At 41.2% G+C, this 19,496-nt stretch overlaps 1 protein-coding gene across 1 annotated transcript; it reads left to right on the top strand.

Annotated features, from left to right (window-relative positions):
* The first annotated feature begins 5,269 nt into the window (after positions 1-5,269).
* On the top strand, positions 5,270-19,257 carry AGA (aspartylglucosaminidase). The gene is made up of 9 exons (XM_014945484.1): positions 5,270-5,423; positions 7,160-7,313; positions 7,602-7,714; positions 10,880-10,992; positions 12,209-12,326; positions 13,624-13,699; positions 14,102-14,209; positions 16,514-16,647; positions 17,393-19,257. Exons 1-9 carry the CDS (start codon positions 5,273-5,275, stop codon positions 17,491-17,493), a joined length of 1,068 nt encoding a protein of 355 aa, XP_014800970.1. The 5' UTR covers positions 5,270-5,272; the 3' UTR covers positions 17,494-19,257.
* Positions 19,258-19,496: the final 239 nt, after the last annotated feature.

A 19,496-nucleotide genomic window follows, 5' to 3' on the forward strand; every position in this document is an offset into this window, starting at 1 on the left:
GTCAAAGAAAAGACTTTTGATGGAATATGTTTTAATGAGCAAAAAATAAATTGCAGGAAAAAAACCCATGCCAAACTTTTAAAACTACAGACCTATTACACATTATCTGATCTGTATAATATCTGATTAATATTCCAGATTATGTATCAAATTGCTGAACGGAGTTAGTCTCTATGTCTTTTTACACACTTACATAGAAACAGACGTGTCACAGACTGTCAGACAGCGTAGCAGAAAACACGTCACTGGGGGATAATTGCAGAAAAAATAAGAGTGGTAAAAATAGTAACAGTTTAACTTTGAATACAGAAATTACAAGACAGAAAACTGGAACTGCTGAGGTGAAACTGAAACAGCGTAAACTGAATTGGCACCAGCCTTTGTTTAAAGGAGGAGAATCCTCTGCCAGTGCAAGCACCTGAAAGAATGGCCCATCATGACTGTACATTGATGAAGACGTTCTCAATAAAGCAACTGAAGGTATTATAGGTATTTTTTAGGTATTAGAAAATGAAGCAGTCCCTGATTCTGTACACTTTTTTTTGGTGTACAGTAAATAGAACGCGTACATCTGATACCTAAATAGATAGGATTAGAATGGGGGTTTGATCAGAGAAAACTCTGATAATGACAATGAATAAAACGAAATACACAATTTTAGACATCAAGTTAGAGAAAAGTGATCACCCTACTTCAGAGGACAGCAACCATCTTTGCACCCAGAATGGTTTTACTGGTCAAAGTAGCTCCCAGGTGTAATCGGATTTCCAATTCAAGAATTACTGAAATTAACAAATGTTAGAAAGGATTTCTAAACAAATAATAAGATGTATTTTCTCTTGAAGTCTGTAAGTAGTTTCATCTTAAATAATATTTGCTGGGATCGGCCTTTTGAAGAAAACTTTATTAGATAATGTGGCACATGGATTAAGTCAAAATGGGAAATTGTTACAATTTGAGAAATAAATCAACAAAATAAATGTTATGGACAAACCAGCCACATTTTGTTCAATTTGTTGTAACACAGGGCAAAGGGATCTCCTCAGGATTCCCTGCTCCTCCTCCCTGCTGCCATATTCCCAGTAACTTGTGCTTTGATTAAAATACATTAAACGGGTATGTTTTCAAAAAATTTAGGTTTTGGGGCTTTTTTTGGATGCAAGGCTATAGAGTCAGTTTCAATATAACATTATCCACTTTTTCACCAAGTCATAAAGGCCCTTTAAGTAAAGTCACTGGACTTGACCAATTTTAGCAATCTGATCTTACTGATGTTTTTGTTTAATATTTTAGATGATATTTTTTCTTTCTCTCAAGTAAAAGCTTTTAGAATTTGCAAAATATTTATACAGAATGAAAACACACAAAAGCTGAAGCAAAATCCTGATGTTATTTCTATTTACACAGTCTCCTTTGCATTCCGTGGCATTGCACTTGTGTGACCAGGAAAGGCTGAGATTATTAAACGCAAATAATGAGGTTAATCCTCGCAAAATAAGTAAATTCAGACTCACACCTGCTGCTTAACCGTTGGCTTGCCCCCGTGTCTCTAGGCATCACATCATATGATTTAATCAGTACAAAAGGTCAATTTCTGGCACAAAAATGAACTTAAAAATGTAGTGGTAGCTCATAACTGTATTTCTGTGCTTTGCATCTCAGCCATTTCACTCAAACCACATGAAATACAAGTAGAAATTATATGTTGCCATATTTCTAAGATAATATTTGTATAATGCAAGTTTCTGGTCACTTTCCTTTCAACATTGAAAACTTCCAAGTATGCTCATTTAACAACATCAAGACAACTTTCAGACTTGGGGGGAAGCAAACACTAAGTTGCCGTGTTTGTCCAACAACCTTATTATTGCCATGGATCACATTTACGAAGCCATCATAAAGTTATAAGGAGTTGTAATAAAAAAGCAGTTCCAGCAACGTAAAGCGGTCAATTACATGTTCCATATGACAACTTTATTACTGCAGTGGACCCGTAGAGCAATTACAAATAGGAAATATATTACACATAACTTGTTTTGAGACAGAATGCTACAACAGGCCAAAACAATCCTGTAAGAACATATTCTTCTGTGATGTGTAATTATTTTGTGGTTACACAGTTAGAAAGTAAGCTACTGTAACTCAGCAATCTGGTTAAAAGTGGCAACAAAAGCAAATTTAGCAATGGAAACATGACTGTTATTGTTTAGTCATTATTGATGGCTGCTGGGCTGTTATAATTAGCATCTATATTTTTTCTCATTATTGATATTAATGCTTATTAATGTATTGTCAAGGATCAAAGCTAGGACACGCGGGTGCCATACGCTGTACAAACTTAAAATGAAATGACAACCCATACCCAAAAGTAGGAGTGAAAGAGAACAGGTAACACACAGAAAAAAGATTGTTGAGAAAGACGTGAAAATGTGAAGACAGCGTGCGAGGCAGAGGTCTGGATAATCGTCTGATTTGAACGTTATGCTTTTTGACAGGCCTCACACTGACACCGAGTTTTACAGAGGATTCCAGCGAGGATAACTAAGTAGCTTTGAAAATGTTTATAAATAGCTCTTCCCAAGCACGAGAGAGGGCATAAGGGTCTTTCCTAGAAGATTTAAGAGGCAGACAATGGAGATGTTCACCATGAGTAAATCTTGTCATCCTTTCCAGTGTCATTCAGTGAATGAGAGAACATACATATTGTAAGACACCATGAAAGGGATCGAAAGAGGAAAAAAAAATAATTTTAAAACCTGAGAGTATAGTGCTTCCACAAATCCACTCAAAACAGAACACCACAACACAGGGTCATCTAAAAATATTTTTCAATTAGAAGTAAGATGGATTCAGAATCCTAGGTGCCAAAAAAAAATTCACACTTTGTTTTTATATATATATATATGTTTTTATAGCAAATGCTAATGAACAGTTGATTATTTTTATTATGAAAATTATTCTCAAATTTGCTTTTGGTGTGTTTGTGTACCTTAATATTAGAAAGTGCAAGTAAAATCAAGATTAAAATGTAAACAAATTACAGCTATAACTGCAATACTTAGATTTCAAAGCACACTTATGGGAAATTCGAGACAGCAAAAAGGAGCCAGGTGTGCATTTTTTGAACAGATGGTGCTAGATAAGGTCACACAGATATAATTGAGGTCAGAATTTGGCCACTGTAGGAACAGACACTCCCAGTGAAAGAGGTGAATTTCCTCCTGTGTTTTTCATTAATTACTCTGCCATTCAGTCACAGTGTTGTCTGTGGTAGGTCCTTTCAGAAATCCCTTGCCCATACAAGCCCTTCTCTAGAATATTCTTTCAATATTATGCATTTGATGAAAAAATCTGTTTGTGGAAACACTGATTTGTTTTTTAGCTGCAGAGACAAAAGTCTACCACTATCACCACTTATCTTAGCTATTGTCTGTGAGCTAACAGTAAGTATTGGGGGACAAATAGATTGTAGGAAGAACTGATATAAAACAACAGCTAATTTTTTATGAAAATACAAACATGTTTTAAATGCAAAGTCCAATCTTAAAATACTTTATATCAGAGACAGAAGGCAAATCGAGAGCCCAGATGGACGCAGCACAACTGAGGTGGAGGGCTGTCTTGGACAGATACTTCTCAAATTCTCCTCAGCTTTCAGCATGGAAAACCAGAGTTTTATTGACCTCGCTGTTGATTTTACACATGCTGTATCTGAGAGCAGCGTCTGCTTTGTAAGGTTTTTTTCCCACTTCGCATAAAAATATATGATATTAAACAGCCTTGTATACAGCAAAGCACAGATTGATGATGGCATTTATTTCTAGCAGGAAGTCATTCACATTTGAATGCCAGCTAGAAAGAATGCCACGGAAACCAAATCAACCGAGTGTCTACACGAGCCTCAAAGCACAATGTTATGCTGTTCCAAGTTGTACAAAACATTCTCTCCACAGCTGTGCAGGCTCAGCCTGCAGATGCAGCCATCACAAGGCAACACTTTTACTTGAATGACACCCATATCAAAGTGTTTTTCTTTCATAATGGTCCATTTTATCTGGCTAAATAAAACAGTATTTGAAAAATATCGTTAATGTATCAATTTTTAGGCATATGGTTGATTATGTTTTCCTTTGCACTTGTTACTAAATTGCTTTCCTGAAAATATTTTCCTGTGTTTTCCTTCAGCTAACATTAATTCGGATCTGTATTTTGGCCCTTTTCCCTTCCCTAACAGTTTTACATAGAAATACGTGTCAGAAATAAGACGGGTAACATCAGAAATAAATTGGCTACCAGTATTTACCTGAGTACAGGTTTCTCCAGACTACTTGTACCTTTGCTTTTGGGAACTGGCTGAACCCAAGGCCACGCTATTTTATTATTTTGTAACTTCTGTAATAAAGGACAATACGTTTCTCTCGTGACAACCATTTAATTACAAAGCCCGTGGATCATTTTGCTATAATAAAAATGATATTGCTTCAGGCCTTTTAAACCACCTTGGGCACACTTAGCAATGTATGCTACTTGGAATTAATGCACATCTACGAGCTTGACACAGGGGAGGTTCAACCGTCTCCTCTTACTACAAATACAAGACCAGAGACATCGCTGGGAAGTGTAATTGAGTTTGGCCCATCATATAAGGTGCAGATAAGGAGTAATGAGACTGAGCTGAAAAAGTATATGAAAAAAGGAGTATATTTTATATCCACTTCCTCTGGGAGAAGCAAAAGGCACCTTTTTTTCACGCTGTTCAGAAATAACAGCAGGCTGATGGCCGGGGGCAAAAATAAGACGGGGGCAGAAAGCAGAAATTCCTTGCTTTATGATTTCTAGAAAGCAAGGGCTTTTTACTAATTCTTCCATGAGCACTTCGCTATAGTAGATCCCACACCACACCCTCTGCAGAAACACCTCTGCACCCTGAAGACACGTGTTGGTTAACCAGGCGGCGCGTAGAGACGCTGTGTGCGACCCTCACAGCTAACAGGCAAAAACTGCGTCTAAACACGCTTTACAGGGGGTGCCCCCACCCCACAGCCCTGCCGCCCAGATATATAGTAAATAAAAACTGTATTTTAACCTGCTCCGGGCGGCAGCTGCTGCTGGGAGGCGTTTGGGCTCCTCCTCCCCACACAGTTCCCTCAAAGGGGCGCAGCACCACCCCCTCGCGGCGACCGGCGCCCTCCGCCGCGTCCACCATCTCCACCGCCAGGGGCTGTATCCCTCCGCCGCGCTGTCCCCCCTCCGCGCATGCGCGCGGGCGGCCATGGCGGCGGCGGGGAGCAATGGCGGCGGGCGGCGGAGCGCGGTGGTTGCTCCCCTCCTGTTGGTCGCCTTGCAGCTGGCGGGAGCCGCCTCAGCCGCCGGCCTTCCCCTAGTCATCAACACCTGGGCGTTTAGGAAGGCGGCGGAGACAGGTGCCGCGGCGGGGGAGCGGGGGGGTGAGGGGCCGGCGGGGCTGGGGCTGGTGGCTGAGAGGAAAAGGCCCTCAGGCCTGGCCCTGTGGCAAAAAGAAGTGGGCTGTGAGGGACGGCTCCCCCCTGCCGGTCATGTTCACTTCAGAAACATTCCTCCGCTAATTATGTGCTAATTTGTACTGCCCTGGCCGTTTCCACCGGTGACTGGTTTTAACGGCCCCACTTCCAGTGCCTCAAGGGGCTCCAGGAAAGCTGGGGAGGGACTCTGGATGAGGGAGGGGAGCCATAGGAGGAGAGGGAAGGGTTTGACACTGAAAGAGGGGAGATGGAGACGAGCTGTGGGGAAGAACTTGTTTGCTGTGAGGGTGGTGAGAGCCTGGCCCAGGTTGCCCAGAGAAGCTGTGGCTGCCCCATCCCTGGAGGGGTTCAAGGGCAGGTTGGAGGGGGCTTGGAGCCACCTGGGCTGGTGGGAGGTGTCCCTGCCCAGGGCAGGGGGTGGCACTGGGGGGGGAGCTTTAAGGTCCCTTCCAGCCCAAACCATTCTATGACTGGTTTTAAAAGACTCCTAGGCTGTTTTGCCACAGTTGGGTTGCAAATTACCCCTCCTGACGGAAGCCTTGCTAGTGAAATGGGGTGTCTGTAGAGCCTTGCATAGATCAGAAGAGAGACGCAGACGTGAAAATGGCAAGGTCCTTGGTTTGCAGTCTTTGAAAGCTTGTGTTAAGGCTGCCCACAGCAACACAGGTTATAGGAATTGGAGCAGTGCTCCTCACACTGAAGTTTATAATAAAGACAAGCGTGTGTGGAGTTGGATGCTAGGTATTAAGCCTTATTTTTGTCTTGCTGCAGGCAGCTCCACGCAGGTGCATGCAGCATTTGTGAAAATGAGGCTTCTCGAGATGTTTGAGATGGGTAATAGTTTAATTCTGCCAAAAAGCACTGGGCTGTAGGTTGCTGCTGCCCTGGGCTTGGGTCTGGCAGGGGATGGAGCACCAGCACAGGGAGGAAGGAGCAGGACCACGGCAGCAGCATGGAAAATCTTGCTTGGTGTCCAATATTGTGGAATGTCCCAACTGCAAAGCCTTCGGGCCCGTTTATTCGAGTCATGTCATTTGGCACGTCTGTAATGTCTTACGAAACTGCACCATGCGCTAGATCCTAAAGAACAGAAGTCTAAGGGTTGAGTAGGAGGATGTGGAGATGGGAGTTTCTTGTATATAATTTCCATTTTCTTTTTGTTCTTCCATAGCTACTGGTGTAGGTCTGGATCTTTTAGATCACTGTGTGGTTTAGATCTTTTGCTTCTGCAGCTGGACACTTGGTGTTCTCATATGAAGCTTTTGAGGGCTGCTTGTTACAACCTTTTTTTTTTTCTGAGAAAAAAATGTTTTGCTTCCCCCTCTCTCTACCCCCAAAAGGCTTTAAGTAAACAGCGGTTGGTTCTGGGCAGAGGAGGTTATTTAATATGTAGAAATTGTGATGATTGTTAGTAAATAACACCTTCCCAGTCAGAAAAAAGCTTCATTTCTCAGTCAGAAACACTAAGCAGAATAGTAATGCTTTAAATTCTTTTGAATATATTTGTATTTTGACTTTATTTCACCTATAAGCTATAGTTTATTTTTTTTATCCACTTCTATAGTGCATTTTCATCACGTCCATCTTTAACACAGCCTTTAAAGCAGCAGTGGAGGCTTTTATCACTGGTGACGTTGAATTATTTGTGTTGATTGCAGCTTGGGGAGTGTTACAGCAGGGAGGCTCTGAGCTGGATGCGGTGGAGAGGGGCTGTGGCCAGTGTGAGATTGAGCAGTGCGATGGGAGCGTGGGCTACGGGGGAAGCCCGGATGAAAGTGGAGAAACAACACTGGATGCCATGATTATGGATGGGTAAGAAAACTCATGAGTTTATGGAACAAAATAGTTACTCTAATGAAAGTACTACTGGGGATGGAGTTACTGTTGTTTCAGCAACACTCCCATGCCTAGGAAAGGAAACAATATATATTTGAAGCTTTTCCCTACTAGTGTGATGCCATCTGTCTATGGCATAGAACAATTAAAGCAATATGTTAAAGGAGCAAACTTTCTAATTTAAACAAGAACAGAGTCTATCTAACAAAAAATGTATGATTATTCTGGTATTTTTAATAAGTTTTAAATATTTCTTCTTTCCAGCAACACTATGGAAGTTGGGGCAGTGGCAGATCTCAGACGTGTGAAGAATGCAATTGGTGTAGCACGAAAGGTCATTGAATACACTAAACATACATTACTAGTGGGAGAGTCAGGTAATTATTCCTTTAACTGTTTCCAAGTGTTACCTTCTTCTTAAAACACTTCCTCTTAAAATTGCTGTATAATAATCTTGGTAATATAGGTGGAAGGATTCCCTGGCAATCAAATTAATCTAGTCCAATAATTCAGAAGTGTTTACTCTCTTATTATGTATGTATGAATTAGGGTTTAGTCCATTATTTGCACAGGAAAATAAAAATACAATTTTATGGTTTTTCCACCAATTTAACTTCAAATATTACCTTGTAATCCCAAAGCCTTACTGATCTCAAAGGTATCAAAGATGATTTGATACAAGACACTATAGAAGCTTTTAGATGTAAACATTTCATTTAAAACCATGGAGTAACTTTTTCTAAGGAGTGACAGAATTAACAGACACAATCACATTTCAAATCACATTTCAGTATATATTGAGCATGATTACAGTCTTTCATAGTTAAAAAATATTACTGAGAACTTAAATGTGAAAAAAAAAAAAAAAGTCCTTTGGGGCCGTACTTTTAGGCACAGAAAAAGAGCAAACTGGAGGAATAGTTGAACTTTTAAAATACAAGCTGCTGCTGTTAGAATAATACTGGTTTTGAAAGAGATGTATGTTCCAAGGAGATATATAAGGAGAGAGTGGAAGGTTACTTGGCTCACGGTTAAGGACTTCTAAACCATACGTGCCTGCTCAGAAAGAAATGTGGAGATAAGTGTGGAAATGGAAATCTGAGCATAAAGGGTAAGTCAAGTGCTTTGACACTGATAAGAAAAGAGAAAAGATTCTGGAAGGAATTAATGTGCACAGAATTGTAGAAAAATAAGTGCAACAGCAGTTTTTTGATGGAGTAAAATGGGGCAAATAGAGGGAGGTGAGGACAGCGTTTGACAGAAGCTCTGAAAAGAGAGAGATGGATTTGCAGATTGTATTTGATTTGAGCAGTTGAGCGTGGTTGGGTTACAAGTGGCTTTGGTGTGAGAGATTTCACAGGTGATGCTGAAAAAGAACTTGGTCGGGTGTTAAACAGAGGAGGAAGAAGGGCTCATAGTACTCCTTTCCCCATCTTTGGTAGCTATCAAAATATTTTTAACTTTTGCTTGGTAGAATGAGCAGAAAAAAAGATAAAGCTGGAGAAACAGAAGAATTAAAGTGCTGATTTAAAGTATATTTTCCAGCCTAAGATGGGAAGCTCTTTGCATAATGCAGTCGTGTGGACAAGGCTGTTATGCCAAGTCCAAACAGGAAAGCTGAAGGTATATCTGAGTAAAAATTGGAGATGGTGATAAATGTTAGTGCATGAATCAAAGCAGTGGAAGAAATTGAGAAAAAATACATTCCTTCAAGAGAAATATTATTCTGTGTGGAAATAGGAACATGCATAACAAAGGAAACTCTAGTTGTCTTTGCCAGGTGAAGATTGATAAGGAGAAAATAGAGCTGTAGCTTCAGAAGAATACATTTGGACCTTAAAATCAGCATGTACAAGAAAAGAGTTTATTTTCTGAATAAAAATATTTACATTTTCACTAGAAAAGCTAGCTAGAACAGTAAAAACTGTTCATGTAAATATATAATCTCTGCAGGCTTTTTTTATTCAAGCTGCAAAATTGCTGAGTTTATTCCTTATATTTTTTTCCCAATAACTAAACTGCATTTTTATTTGAATATATTTAGTGATATAACCCAGGAAAGTCTGCCTGTCTCCTAAACTTTCATTTCTCTGAGTGGTTGGCACTAGAGGGGAGGAGGCAGCTGTGACACGCAGAGGAACCCTCCTGCCATTCAGGCTGTGCCTGTTGCCTCTTGTCCTGTCACTGGGCACCACCAAAATGGGCCCAATTTGATCTTCTTTACACCCACTTTTAGATATTTTTATAAAGTCTTAGAAAACATCAATAAAGGCCACATATCCTAATGTAGAGCTGAGTCTGGTGAGGGACATCCAGTGCAGAATGATTACAAGTGAGAAAAAAAAACCAAAAAATATTTTTTGGTTGTCACCTGCCAAGAGATTTTCAGATTTATCTCCCAATGGATGGTAAAGTTTCATCTGGACCTGACCTTCTGCCTTTTTGTCCCAGCAATTCTTAGGCCAATAATTCAAATAAAAAGTTCAGAGAGTAAAAATGACCAACTCTGCTTCCTGGAACAGAAATGAGGCTTCAAAGGTCATGAAAAAATAACTGACAAACACGTACAAGCACAATTTTACCTTAAAAAGAAAAAAAAACAAACAAACCAACAACAAAAACCCCCTGTTTGTTCTAGAAATGGGAAAATAAATATCTGTTTAATTGAAGCCATCGGTTTTCTTTTCCTCTGAGTGCAAAGAAACTTTAATTGTGTCGGTTTTTAAGAAAAACCACAGAAAAGCTGTCCAGAAATAATTGAAGGTTTTTCTAAATGCTGGGAATGGAGAAGCCCGTTGAGCTGTGTGTGACGGTGACATTATTATCAAGGATTGCTTATATAAATCCCAGCTTCTGAATCCAGCACCAGTATCTGTTACTGGGTAATGTCAAAGGTATCTACAACTAAAAGATAAAAAGACAGTTGATCTTTTTTGCTTTTCCCTTTTCCCTGACTATAGAAGCCACTCTTAGAAGCACAGCGTTTTCATTGCTTGTGTTGGTATTTCTTTTGCTCCCTTGACATGTCCTGTTTTAATTTTCAAAACAAGGAAAGGATGGCTTTTAAAGCTGTGAGGAAGAAGGGTACTATGATGTGCCTGGTGGATTGATTTCTGCAAGTATCTGTGTTTTAGTGGCAAATGTTGTACAAAGACTAGATTTTAAAGGGAAATATACTAATATTTGTATCATTTATGTAAATATTTCTGGCACACGCACAGCCCAGGCCACTCTTCCTCCACGTTATTTGTGTCCAGTTGATTAACAGAGTTGAATTTGTTTCTCTTTCAAGGGTGAAACTTACGTGTGTTGACATAATTATAGTGAATTGAGGAAATTTGATATTGCCAGTGAAGGGAGAGTTTGCTATTTCAGTTGTAGATCAATATAACACCCGATACTGCTCCCTGAAGACATATTTCTCATTTCCATAGAGAATGTAGAATTTCTTGATTTCTAGATAACGTTACATGAATGCGTTATCATAAAATATATTGAAATGTCAATAAATTAATGGGTTTTTTTTGTTTTTGCTTTTTAAGCTTCCCTGTTTGCTGTAAAAATGGGGTTTCCGTATGAAGATTTAACGACCCAAAATTCTCTCTCGGCGTATTCCAAGTGGCTTAACCAAAGCTGTCAGCCAAACTACTGGAAGGTACGGTGACGGGGGCGTGTTAGGAAGTCAGTAATGCCTCTTCCTTTCAGCTTATATTGAAGTTGTGCTTTGCATGTGAATAAAAGATAAACTTTTTGCTTATTAAACAGAACAAACTTGGAATTCCCAAGCATTTTGGTAGACTTGGGAGTAGAACATCTCTAGCTCTTCTCAGTTCCTGCTGATTTTGACCGTGCTGCAGTAGCGTTTTGGTGGGGGAATTTATTTTTTTTTTAGCTCTACATTAGGTAAGGACTTCTCAAACGAAACAAACCAGTGTATGTGTTTTTTGATGCATGCATAAATTTTTAGAGAGGCTTTTTGCAGACCTGTGAACACATCAGATGAGCGCAACTGTCCATTAAGCTTGTCTGTCGTGGTCAGGTTGATTTGATGCATTTGGGGTATTTTTTTGTTTGTTTGTTTTGGGGTTGGTGTTGCAGATTTCTACACGTTTGTACACCTTGTTTCTTGGATATGAAATGCTGTGTCGCTGAACCATTTTTATTTAATACCTAGAATCATTGAATTGTTAGAGTTGGAAATGACCTTAAAGCCCCCCCAGTGCCACCCCCTGCCCTGGGCAGGGACACCTCCCACCAGCCCAGGTTGCTCCAAGCCCCCTCCAACCTGGCCTTGAACCCCTCCAGGGATGGGGCAGCCACAGCTTCTCTGGCCAACCTGGGCCAGGCTCTCACCACCCTCACACCAAACAAGTTCTTCCCCACATCTCAGCTCCATCTCCCCTCTTTCAGTGTCAAACCCTTTTCCCTCTTCCTAAGGCTCCCCTCCATCATAAAGAGGTTTTCATATTTCATAGAATCTGGTTTTCAGTTGGGAAAATAGGATCTTGACTGTGATATTATTATATCAGTTCATCTGGTTGGTTTTTCAGCTTGAAAATTTTCTTCATTTTGCCAAAAAATGAGCTTTTTTAAAATTATTTTTATTTTGACCAGTCATTTGAGCAGAGGAAAATCTTTAATTTGAAGAACATAGCTTCCTAATAGGAAAAACTTTTTACCCTATAATACCAGAAGTAAATCTTTATTCTTTAAGTGAAACAACTTGGGGGATTTCAGTACAGCTGTATATAATTTAAGCATTGGGCATCTGATACCTGTGTAGTAGATTATAGCTATTGATTGTAGTATTTTTAAATTTATCTGTAATGAAGAATGATACATTATTCATGCAAATCACAAAATAATTACAGAATGTGGTACCAGACTCTTCAAAATCCTGTGGACCATACAAACGGCCTGAAAAAATGACTTATAAAGAAGAAGAAGAGACCACCTCACAAAGAAGTTTTCATAATCATGATACTATTGGTAACAACTTTTGGTAACTCTGATTCTGATTTATTTTTCCTCATTCCCCTACAGATTACATCATAATGAATTTAAAGAAAAGTATTTCTTATAAGCATTAATTCCTATTTATAATGATTTTGAGATTCTGTTACTTAAGTGGTTGGATGGAGTGCAGTCACTTGCTTCATTTTTTGCCCTTAGCTGTTTGTTCCTTGCCCTCCTGCCTTTCCCTCAGATACCTTGGCAGAATTGCTGAGGCAGCTGTGGATGCTTAGAAAACTCATCAAGGTTTAAAATAATTATTTTTATCTTGATTATGGTTAACTTAGGTCAAGTCTCCCCTGGGAGCTGTGTAGGCAAACTTAAAAAGCTTTGCGGAGGTGGAAGAAATGAGTAAACAGTTCCTGTTGCCAGCCAAAAGCAACATTTATAAGTCCTTAACCTTAGAAAATAAAGCTTGCTTTCATTTTTTATTCTGTTCTGGCTTTTGACTGAATCAATAAATTTCTACAGAAACTACAATGTTTAAAACAAGTTAGCAGTAGTAGTCCCCAAAAACTTCTAAGAGCTTTCTGATTGAGGACGTTTAATTGCTAAACCTGTAAGTTGACTAATGAGCAGATCAGACAAAAGGACTGGAGCGGTTACGGATTCATCTCTTTCAAGGCTTTACACTTTGTAGTCTTGAAACTTGCGCTTTTTGGTTTAGTTTAGTGTGGATTTTTCTCAATTTAGCAATTCAGAGCTTTTTTGCCTGACGGTATTTGCGATACCAGGAATTAACAAGTTCTTTCAAGTCCGAATCTTTCTTCTTTGCTTCCTGTCCAGCCCATTAATAACCAATTAATGTCCTACAGAAGTCAGGCCAGTATTTGCGATACCAAGAAAATTAACAAGTTGTTTCAAGTAGGAATCTTTCTTCTTTGCTTCCAGTCCAGCCCATTAATAACCAATTAATGTCCTACAGAAGTCAGGCAATGTTCCAAATTCTGAAGTTCTCCCACCCTTATGTATTTCTTACGTATGAAATATCTCCTTGACCAGCACATTTTGAGAAGAGTCTTTGTTTGGAAAGCATTTGGGAGGTTGGTAGGAGCTGATACCCTTCCAGCCCCATTGCAGAGGCTGATGGTGGCCATGGAGTCAGTGCCTCTGTGCTTTGAGGTGTTACTGGTCAGGAGGCTTTTCCCTGAGGAGGAGGTACTGGTTGGGGAGGTCAGAGAACCACACTCTGGGTGTTGGGCTTCTGTTTGATGACCCTGTTGTGCCAATGAATTTGTTTCACAATATGTTTTCTCCCTGTTGATAATTTTAGGTATGGTTGTCATTGGGGCGAGGGGAGCCGTTGCTTCTGGGACATCCACTAATGGTGCAATCCACAAAATTCCAGGGTCAGTATCTCTGCTTTTGCAGAAAAAAAAAAAAAGCTTTTTTCCCACCTTATACTAAGCTGATCTAAAGGTTCTACATTTTATACTGTGATGATCACAAAATGGTCTTGCTTATTTCTGGGCACTGCCTCAGTAAATCCTAATACTGAGAAACTGATTAAGTTGCGAGATAATTAGTGTTTTTGGAGGGAATGCTTGTTTTCCAGCAGGTTTAATTCGCCATAGAGACACAAACAACTGGCACAGTTGTGGGGCAACTTGTGAGGTGAGGTTTTGAGATTTCTGAGGGCAGTGCAGTGACACAAGAACGTGCCAACATCAGTCCAAGAGATATTACCTTAATGCAATCCCACTGGAATTAGTAAATGTCTCCAGTTCTGAGGTTTTTGGTTATTTCCCCAGGCGTGTAGGAGATTCTCCCCTAGCTGGAGCGGGATCCTACGCAGACAGTACAGCAGGAGGAGCTGCGGCCACCGGCGACGGTGACATCATGATGCGCTTCTTACCCAGGTTTGTCCTTCGGGCAGGTTTTGGGAGCTTTCTCCAGCAAAACACGCATGTGGCAAATGAAGTAATTAATTAACAAACCAGTCTGACTTACTGCCTGCTGGAGTGGGAGTAAAGGAAGGAGCAGACGGGGAAAGAACAGCAGCAGAATTGAGTCATCCTCATGATCTGTCTTAGAAGAAGTGACTTCTTAAACATCTTGGTGACAGATCCCTTAATCCCTTCAGTGTGCCCTTGTGGCCAAAAAGGCCAATGGTCCCCTGGGGTGCATCAAGAAGAGCATGGCCAGCAGGTGGAGGGTGGCCATCCTCCCTCTCTGCTCTGCCCTGGTGAGGCCCCATCTGGAGCACTGGGACCTGTTCTGGGCTCCCCAGTTCAAGAAGGACAGGGAACTGCTGGAGAGGGTACAGCAAAGGGCTACAAAGATGATGAGGAGACTAGAACATCTCTCTGATGAGGAAAGGCTGAGGGACTTGGGTCTTTTCAGAAGAGAAGGCTGAGGATGGGGCCAGTCTTTTTTCAGTGGTGCCCAGGGACAGGACAGAGGAAATGGGCACAAACTTGAACACAGGAAGTTCTATCTAAACATGAGGAGGAACTTCTTTCCTGTGAGGGTGGCAGAGCCCTGGCAGAGGCTGCCCAGGGAGGTGGTGGAGTCTCCTTCTCTGGAGACATTCAAACCCCCCTGGACACGTTCCTGTGGGACCTGCTCTGGGTGACCCTGCTCTGGCAGGGGGTTGGACTGGATGATCTCCAGAGGTCCCTTCCAATCCCACGGGATTCTGTGATTCTGTATCCCCAACCTGCATGGTTTTTAACAGAGCTGATCAGCTTTTTCTCCTCCAAATATTTTGTTGTGTGGGAACCAGGTGTTACAAATTGAAGAAAGGATGGGGGTGAGTCTGGGATCACTCAGGAGGGTGGGGAGGTGTCAACTGAGACGACCCTCAGCTGTTCCATATTTACAGATGTCCTCGATGAGTTTCAAGCTGTTTCAAGCCAGTCTTGAAATAAAAGGCATTCAACAGCTTCATGAATACCAAGAGTAGGAGTGAGTTGAGCTCTGCTAATGAGGTTAATCAATAAAAGCTTACATCTCGGTTTAGCAGCCTGAAGGATTTGGCTTTAAGGCTCAAAATGGTTTGTGTGGGTTTTAGAAAAAAACTCAGCCTGGCTGGTTAATCATGGGTTCCTTGTAGATACAGACCTTTCCTAATTCCACGTTATTTACATATTCCCAGGTGAAAACACCATGGAATTCCATGTGTCAAATAAAAGGCAAAATTGCTAATATTTTCCGACCGCCTTTGTTGAGATCTTAGTGGGTTTGGTTAGTGGAGAGCCCTGTGAAGTACAGCTCCATATTCTGATAGGTTCCAGTCAGCTGAAGATAACTATTTGATGGTTAGAATAAATCAAAGATAATAGGGAGTCTCTGAATGCAGGGGAAGTTCTCTGCAGCAGCACTTTGATAGCATTTATCGTTAACACTCTCTGTAGATGAGTCTTACTCTAATGAGAGTTGGTCTTAGAATACGTAGTTTTCATCAAAACAAAATCTAGTGTTTGTTTGCTTGCAAGTTATATTATGCGATATCTTTTAATCTTTGGGTTCTGAAAAAAGTCTTTTTTTTTTGCCTCTGGGGACATTTTGGGAACACAACTGATTGATCTCGGGCTGTGCCCATGTAGTCATTTGTCTAATGACACTGTAGATACACAGGAAGTTCCTTTTGGTTGCTCTTTCATTTAGAGGGAGAATTTTGTTTAAAGTGCGTTGCAAAAAATTTTAAAATTTGCTCAAAGTCTTGATCAAAACATCGTACCTTCATGTTCACCAAATAAAATGTGTCAATTAGGAGGTTTTCAGAAACCTGAGTTTTTTTCTGAAAGATTTTTTTAATGCTTTCTGAAATCAGTAATTTATCAGTAATGTAATCTCAGGGGGCAGTTTTCTTCAGCAATTTATCTTGAAGTTAGCCTTTTTGAAAATTAGTAACTTTTAATGATGAAATTAATCACGAAATGAAAAATAGAAGCCACTAACTCTTTAACTGCTGCTTTGCAGTTCTTGGTCCTGCCTTAGGAGGAGAGATGCTGTAGGTGACATCCTGCAGTCCCTTTTAGTCCTCTTTCTAATTATTTTGCACCTAGAACTGGAGTAATAATTACCAATATGAAGTTTGACTATGAATTATTTATCATGTAGTTTCCTAATTTAAAGAAATCAAGGTTTCTTGATGGTATTTTAGGATATAGAACCCGAGTATGTCTAACTGGGGGCCGTGGGGTTGGGTTATTTTGCAGTTACCAGGCAGTGGAGTATATGAGGATGGGAACAGACCCCACAGTTGCCTGTCAGAAGGTTATTTCCAGAATCCAGAAGTACGTTCCCCGCTTCTTCGGGGCCGTGATCTGCGCCAACACCACTGGGAGTTATGGTATGTATTTTGCTTTGACCTCCTCAGGGTCACACAACTACAAAACTGAAGGTGGATTTTAAAGTTTTTAATTATTCTTTGAAGGCTGCAGCAGCTCTGGTCGTTCATAAGATCAGGGCAGCCGTGTCCTAGTGGGGACTCGAGATATTTTAATTTTGCCTCTGTATTTTGATGTCTTGGGACTTTCACAAAATTTACACAAGTCTTAGTAAAAATAAAAAAAAATATATATATTTACAACCTTCATGTGTTTTCCTGGCCTGCGTGTGATTAATTGGAAGGTTTTAAAACCAGAATGTTTATGCTTCCCCTAGATATGGTGGGGAGAATGTTGGATGGTGGAGATGGGTCTTTGTGCCCACGTCTCATTAGTCAGCCCTTAGATGAGTAGGAAGTACCATTTGCTAATCAACGCCGCTTAGTTAGTGGGGCTGCTGCTGGCTGCTCTTTGATCTCATCTTTCCCATAGCCCTGTGGCTGAGAGATTAGTGTTGGAGGGACTCATTAAGTTAATCAGGACTGAAAGTGAGGTTTCCCTGCCTCCTGTTGCTGTTGTGAGCGGTGTTCTAAGGGCATTCATTGCGCTGCAGCAGCCAATAGCCCTGTATTTTTACTTAAAAATTAAATACTTGCCAGATTGTAAAAGGATAATTACATAATCTTTAGATGATAAAGTACAATGACAAAGACACTAATCTTAAATGTAGCAAATTTTACTGCTTTTTTTCTTTTCTTTTATTCCTAGGTGCTGCATGTAATAAACTTCCAGGATTCACTCAGTTTCACTTCATGGTTTCCAGCCCTTCGCTAAATCAGCCAACTGAGCAAGTAGTGGATTGCATTTAATTTCTTTTCTCCTCTTAATGTCTAAACTGAAGAGGAGGAAAGCGCTAAGGTTCCTCGGGTGTTAATTTTTTAATTGGTTGTTCGTTTTCCCTGTCATATAATCATGTGAACAATCCCAAGATGTGTTGGATTCAGGAGGGGTTACCTGTCAGCCCAACTCAATTCTTAAACTTCGGTGAACCCGACAATCAAACTGTGGTTTTAAATACCACAAAAAGGTCTCTCTTGTGTGTTTACTTCCAAATAATACCAACTTTCACCTGCTTTTGGGAGGAAAGTAGAGCTTTGGTCACTGGAAAAAAAAAAACAACAACAACTTTGCCATTTAAAAACAGATTTGGCAGAAATCTGGAATAAAGGGGAGGGAGCCTCCACACGAGAGCCTTATTTTGAGACTATTTAATTGTCTTTCTAAGATTTAGTCTGGGTTTTTCTTTTCTCTTGGAAAGAAAATTGTGTGCGAATGCTGAAAAGCACGGAAAAGGGGCTGAAGAGTGATGGAGAAGATTGCAAAGCTTTTAATGAAGAGATAAGCAGTGTCTCCTCCTGGGCCTTTCTAACATTTCACAACAGCTGAGGACAGGCTGGAGTAGAAGGACATCCAAACAGGTGCTACAAGCCTTCAAGGAGTGTTGTGTTGACTCCAACTGGGTGTGAAGACATGTGGAAATCTTCCTGTCACCTTTCTTTGTAGTGGAAGTTACAAGTCTTCATCAGAGATTTCTGTGTCACCAACAGCCGGGGCGCTTGCCCTTTAGAGGAGCTTTTGCAAACCTGGAGCAGGATGGTCACCTACACCTGGGTCTGTCGCTTTCTGGGGCTGGAGATGCCAGGATTCATTTGTAATAGAACCTCAGCATAGAGTCATGGGATGGTTCAGGTTGGAAGGGACCTTAAAGCCCCCCCAGTGCCACCCCCTGCCCTGGGCAGGGACACCTCCCACCAGCCCAGGTTGCTCCAAGCCCCCTCCAACCTGCCCTTGAACCCCTCCAGGGATGGGGCAGCCACAGCTTCTCTGGCCAACCTGGGCCAGGCTCTCACCACCCTCAGAGTGAAAAATTTCTAATATCCAATCTCAATCTCCCCTCTTCCAGTTTAGAACTGTTCCCCCCTCGTCTCTATGGCTCCCTTGATCCAGAGTCCCTCCCCATCTCTCCTGGAGCCCCTTGAGGGACTGGAAGGGGCTCTAAGGTCTCCCCGGAGCCTTCTCTTCTCCAGGCTGAACCCCCACAACTCTCTCAGCCTGTCCTCCCAGCAGAGGGGCTCCAGCCCTCCCAGTGTCTCTGTGGCCTCCTCTGGCCCCGCTCCAACAGGTCCATGTCCTTCTGCTGTTGGTGGCCCCAGAGCTGGCTTTACTAGAAGATGCCTTTTTGCTACAGCCCTGCCCTCAGCCCCGGGGTGGGAGCACACAGGAGGCTGCCCCCGTGTGGCTACAGGTTCAAGTACAACTCCGTGGCCTTTACAAAGTGGGAAGACAAGCGAATGTAAACTGAGATTTAACAACCTAAAAGGCATGATTTTATTATGTGTTATGTTGATTGTGGGGGGAGGAAGCTCAGTAGGGGTTGGAACTCGATGATCTTTGAGGTCCCTTCCAACCCTAACCATTCTATGATTAAGATCTGGATTTAAAATACATAATTCAGAAAACTCAGTCATGTCATTAATTTTAGGGCAGTTTTTCTTCTTTGTTTTCCAAATGTAGCAGGGTCCCACATTGAACTATGGCAACATTTGAAGTGCACGGTCCACTGTTATTTCATTTTAAACTCTCAGGAAATAAAGCATCAAACTGTATAAAAAATATATTGACTTTTTATTCATTTTTATTAAATACAAGTTTTTACTAGAAGATGCCTTTTTGGTACAGCCCTGCCCTCAGCCCCGGGGTGGGAGCACACAGGAGGCTGCCCCCGTGTGGCTACAGGTTCAAGTACAACTCCGTGGCCTTTACAAAGTGGGAAGACAAGCGAATGTAAACTGAGATTTAACAACCTAAAAGG

Source organism: Calidris pugnax, unplaced genomic scaffold (genome assembly GCF_001431845.1).
Source record: "Calidris pugnax isolate Ruff unplaced genomic scaffold, ASM143184v1 scaffold58, whole genome shotgun sequence".
NCBI classification, from domain to species: Eukaryota; Metazoa; Chordata; class Aves; order Charadriiformes; family Scolopacidae; genus Calidris; species Calidris pugnax.

Coding starts and splice junctions, on each gene's coding strand:
- AGA (XM_014945484.1), top strand. CDS start 5,273: ATGGCGGCGGCGGGGAGCAATGGCGGCGGGCGGCGGAGCGCGGTGGTT. Junction 7,314..7,601: donor GATGCCATGATTATGGATGG/GTAAGAAAACTC, acceptor TCTTCTTTCCAG/CAACACTATGGAAGTTGGGG. Junction 16,648..17,392: donor CAACACCACTGGGAGTTATG/GTATGTATTTTG, acceptor TTTTATTCCTAG/GTGCTGCATGTAATAAACTT.